This window comes from Hipposideros armiger, unplaced genomic scaffold, assembly GCF_001890085.2.
Source record: "Hipposideros armiger isolate ML-2016 unplaced genomic scaffold, ASM189008v1 scaffold_553, whole genome shotgun sequence".
NCBI lineage: Eukaryota > Metazoa > Chordata > Mammalia > Chiroptera > Hipposideridae > Hipposideros > Hipposideros armiger.
The window spans coordinates 45,204-50,371 of NW_017731903.1; the positions used below are offsets into that span (position 1 = coordinate 45,204).

The 5,168-nt window shown below is 48.6% G+C and overlaps 1 protein-coding gene across 4 annotated transcripts in view; it reads left to right on the forward strand.

Annotated features, from left to right (window-relative positions):
* The window catches only part of TPRKB (TP53RK binding protein), a 24,074-nt gene extending 19,270 nt beyond the window's left edge, over positions 1–4,804 (forward strand). The window contains exons 3-4 of one of the 4 annotated variants that reach the window (XM_019623589.1): positions 2,880–2,962; positions 4,116–4,804. In XM_019623589.1, the coding sequence (XP_019479134.1) occupies positions 2,880–2,962; positions 4,116–4,277 (245 nt within the window). In that variant the 3' untranslated portion in view covers positions 4,278–4,804. The remainder of the gene's footprint in view (positions 1–2,879; positions 2,963–4,115) is intronic. The other 3 variants (XM_019623590.1, XM_019623591.1, XM_019623592.1) reach the window with 3 other exon arrangements.
* Positions 4,805–5,168: the final 364 nt, after the last annotated feature.

The following is a 5,168-nucleotide window of genomic DNA, read 5'->3' on the forward strand; positions in this document are numbered from 1 at the left end:
CTCTTTTGTACTTTCTCTTGCATGCTTGGGGAAGGGAATTGGCACCTTCTAATGGATTTTGTCAATCAGAATAGTTCTGTTGCCAGCCTAAAGGGATTTAGGAAGTAACACTTTTATCCCCAGAGCACAATTACATTTTTGCCCTGGAGCAAATGAATAATTTCAGAACCTGGATTTCCAAGATATGGCTGCCTTTGTTTTATTCTACCATGGACTTCCCAGTCTACCTAACAACATGCTGGCTAACCTGTCTCAGTGGCACTAAATCTTCTATTTTGAGATTTGGATCTCTGGTATAATTCGATTTAACAATTCCAAGTAATTTGGCTTGGTGCTCTTTGAAAGCTGTCTTTGTGATGTAGGATATTTCTTGTGCCTGGATCCTAGTCTTGTGAAGCCAAAGAATGGAGACATGGACCAGAGAGATAAAGTTTACATCAGAGGATAGTTTATTAGGGCAGAAAGTAGCAGCTGTCAAAACGAGAAGGAGTCCCGACTTGGGTGCCTGCATTAGGTGAGGAACTACTCCCTTTATCCAATTTTTTTGTATACCTGGGGAGGAACTTAGCCCTGAGGAGGTGTTTTCTGGAAACTGTCTAATTTCCTTAGAGCTTAATCAGCTTAATCAATGTTTCTGCTGTGAGAGGAACATGTTATCTCAAGGCTGGGGCTTTGAAGATATCAGTGTCTGCTGCTCATTCTATCAGGGAGTTCCTGACTGTCTTACATTGTTAATTAACCTGTCTTAATCCTCCTCTCTGGAGGTGAAACTTAAGTTTTGACTTTTTTGTTATAGGCTTTAAAAAAAAACACATCTCCTTCTCCTCCCAAGTTTGTCATTCTGGTGGGGTCCTGTGACTTAAACCTATCAGTCAGCTATTAAAATTATTTCTTCTGGCTTTGGATATGGACTTCACCCTGATTCCCTCTACCGTGGCCATTTTTTTTTATTGCCTATAATTTTCCTATCTTGTTTGGCTCTGCTTGGTGTACATTTACTGTACTTACTAGTTTCAATGTTTCTTGCTGGCCCTGTGAATTGGGAAAGACTTTGCATCTATCTGTACAGGACCCATTCCTGGCTCCAACTTAAATCTACATAACATATGCAAAGGTTGTAATAATCAGCTTCACGGCACCTTCCTCACCCCAAAGGACAAAGCCAAACGCAATAGAAAATTTCACTACAGGCCAAAGCAATTGACATACTGGTTAGAAAATATAAATCTTCAGATAAAACTGTGTATGGAAAAGGGGCCACATGTTAAACCTGACAAGCTCAGGAGACTGAAAATAACCACAGAGGATGGCATGGACATAAAAATTCCTCACTAAGGTGAACCATGGCTGGAAGTCACATCCTTGGCCTGTAGCTTCCTTGACAAAGGTCAATGTTTCCCTTAAGCCTGTCTGTTGTATGTTTGCATCTCAGATAACATACCTTTGCAATATCAGAGTAATCTCTTTTTCCAGACCTTCCAAGGGGCACAACCCACCACAGCAGAGCAGGAATCTATAAAATCCCTCCTTATCTTGTTCTCCAAGTACTATCTCTATGTGTTGTAAAATGCTATTAGCTATGCTGTGCCCACCAATGTAAAAGAAGTGTGTGTCTCTCCATTTTACTTTTTATCCAATCCTAGAGATTTCCCCGNACCTGTTGTTTTCCTCCCCAACAGCTGAGGACATTCATTTTTCCAGTGGCCACGTTGGTGGCAGTAAGCACATTGGTCGTGTCCCAGCCTTAGCCTCCCGGAGTGTGGCCCCCCCTTGACGTCGCCCTCGCTGGGGTAGTCTCAGGTTTGGGATGGCATTTTGTCCCAGGGTTCCAGCCCTTTCAATAAGTGCAACAGCCAGCAAGTCCACCTTTTTCTTCATCTTCCAATCCGCCTCTCAACGAGCCTCCTGGTCACGGTTGACATAGACTTTGGTCGCCACTTTGAGGAGCTGGCTGATAGTCATGCCAGCAAATCCGTCCAGTTTCTGAAGTTCCCGCTGGATGTCGCCCTGGGGCTGCCCGATGAAAGAAGCATTGACCATTCGCAGATTCTCGACAGCCTCGGGGTCAAACAGAGTGTAGAGACAGAACATCTCACAGAGTCTCATAAAATTGGCTTGGGCTCTCCTCTGGTCCTTGGAGGACTTCAGAGATCTTGTTCATATTGATGCTTTTTTTGCTACCATCATTTAGGCCTCCTATAAGGGCTTCTTGATACTGCTCCAGCATCTGGAAGTCCCGGTCGTCATTGGGGTCTCACTGGGGGTCCTCCTCAGGGAAATGGTTCTGGGCATACACTTGAATGTTTAAGGTCCCAGGTGAGGCATGTTCCTCTAGCCATTGTATAGCTCCCTGGGTGACTTACTGGCGTTCCTCAGTGTTGAAGAGAGTTAGGAGGAGCTAGCAACAATCAGCCCAGGTGGGCCGATGTGTTTGAATGATTGACTGAAGGAGGTCAGTCAAAGCCTGCAGCTTTTCAGTATATGATGGGGTATGATTTTTCCAATTTAAGAGGTTGGTGGTTGAGAAGGGCTGGTACACAAACATGCGTCGGCCTCCCTGAATCTGGCCTTCCTGATCATAGTAGACGGGGCCTCCGGTTTCCCATAGGGGGAGCTGGAGAGTGCGAGTCTCAGGGCCCTTTGTCTGCAGCAGCTTATCTGTGGGCCCACAGGGGGTCAGGACTGGAGGCTGAGGCTGGCCTGAAACTCCGGGAAGGGCGTGGTGGGTGGAGGAGGTGGAGCCAGCGAAGGCGATGCTGTGGGCTGGGCTAGCGGCTCGGAGGCCCACAGAAGAGGTGGGTAGACTAGCGAATAGGGAGGTGGGATTTCCTCCGGGTCTGAAGACAGGACTGGCTTTTGTCCTTCTGTTTTATCCTTAGGAGGCTTCCATGAGGGGATTATAGCTTGCACCGAAAGAATTCCGCTCTGGTGTCCCAAACAGGACTTCAACCAAGGGGGTTGGGTACGTGCAATAGCCTTCCATGAGTCGATGTAAGGGGACTGATCGGGTTGACCGGGGCTGCCAGTAACAACGAGGTAGACTTTCTTAATGAGGTCTCTGTCTAAGCTTCCCTCTGCCGGCCATTCAACAACCGAATGACAACCAGTCAATCTCACAGAAAGTACGGAGCTTTTTGGGGGTCATCTCAATGCCATAATCCCCCGAGAACCCCTTCTTCAAATTTTTTAACATACGTCCTAACGGAGTCCGAGTACTCTGTCGCCCACCCATGGCAACCACTCAAAATCAGCGTGACACACACTCAGAGATTCACTTTGTCCGTCTCCTGCCGCTCCCCTCACGGGGATATTTCAGGTGCCTCTTAGGAATTGGTGGGTCGGGACAAACCCCCGACTGGGATCGCTAAACCATACGAGACAATTTAGCGATGCCACCCTAAGCTATATGAGGTACACCACAGACCTGCGGATCAGGGCTCCCCACTCACTTGCAGGCAGGCTGCGTCTCATTCAGACACACTCAAACACATTCATTCTCTGCCCGCCACTCTGTTCCTGGGAGTCACAGTTTCCCTCAGAAATTGAGATACTTGGGTGACTCCGGGAGGTGATCAGTCCCCCCTTCTGTCTGCTGATGGACAGGCTGCCTCAAGGGACCCAGGTGCTCACCTGTCTGGTTGGGCGGCACTCCGAAGCTGATTCCTGTAGCTCTCCAGGTTCCTTTGTGCTCCCGGGTCGGTCCCCCGTGGCCGGCAGGGGAGACGTCCCCACTGATGGACAAGGGTCCACTGGCACCGAGTGCAGTGTGTATCCCTTCTCATCCGGGAGAGCCGGGCCTCGGGGAAGGGAGGCGAAAATATCGCCATCTCTGTCTCCCGGGCGGGCCCCCAGTTATGTTGCGGGGACATAGACAGAGGGAACCAAGGCTTGGGAAGCAACTTTTATTAATGCTGGCACAGACTCAGCGGATTTACATCCAGAGGCTGAGCCCCGACCTGGGTGGGACTCAGGGCTATATACCATGAAGTTTCCAGGTTGGCAGCTAAGATTTATTATTAGGACATGTGGCCATTGTGCCAATTTCTGACTGGCTCCTGGGTGAGGAACGCCTTCACAACCCATGAGCAAGCAACCACAACAGGGTTTATGATTAGCAGATAAATGTCTTGGAACCCGCCAACGAGGATACCTCGAGTGTCTGCTCCCTAGCAGCAGAGCACGCCCTCAACAGTTATCCTGGTTGCCATTCAGAAGCTGACGGAAGAAGCCAGGCTGAAGCATCCCAGGACACTCAAGGCTTTTCTAGTAGCAGGTAAGAAGCCATGGGTGGAAGGACAGTACTCTAAGTTTGGTGAGGGTCCCCATGCCCTCCTCTATGTCTCAAGCCTAGCCATTTTTTGTGATTGGCTCTCATGCCACCTCAGCAGCCTAAAACTTTGCAATCAAGGGCGAAGAACCCTTTGCTGAAACCTGTTCTTGGAAACAGGATTCTTGCAAGTATGGTCCCTGGGAGAGAGACCAAAGGGTGGGGAACATGTGCTCTGGCTGCTGCTGTTGAAACAGGGCTCAGTTGGCACCCCCATAGTAGAGGCCTCTCCACATCCAGGCCTCACCTTTTCTTGACCTACCTATAACTTAACAATAGATCATCCCCCTGCAGCTTGAGCTCAGAATGTCCCCTGTCCCACCCAGTTCCCTGTTTTAGAAAACTACCCTGAACCTTATGATTAATACCCTTAGGCTTATTGATCACAATCTCAACTGCCTGACCAGGCTGATCCCATCATTATTCCACAGCCTCTGGGGGAACACACAGATTTTCCCTTAAAAACCCCAAGCTGGTCTGAGAATGTTAAGGCAGTTGTTGGAGGTGTTAACCCGCTGCCTTCTCAGACCACTGGTGCTCTGATAATAAATACTTATTCTATGACCCAACTCCTATGTCGGTCTATTGGCTGAGCAGGGCAGGCAGCATGAGCTCCAGACTCGTTAGGCCTCTGGTTTCACTGTCACCCCAAGGTACCAAGAAGCTGAGAGCCAGAAAAAGAGGGAAAGAGGTTATAGGGGAGGATACTCTACGTGCCAGAGCTTTGTATGTGTTATTTTATTAAATCCTCAAAACAACCTCAGAAGACAGGTTTTGATTTTACCCTGTTCTATAGATGAAGAAACACAGGCTCAAAGAGGTTACCTGACATGCCCAAGGT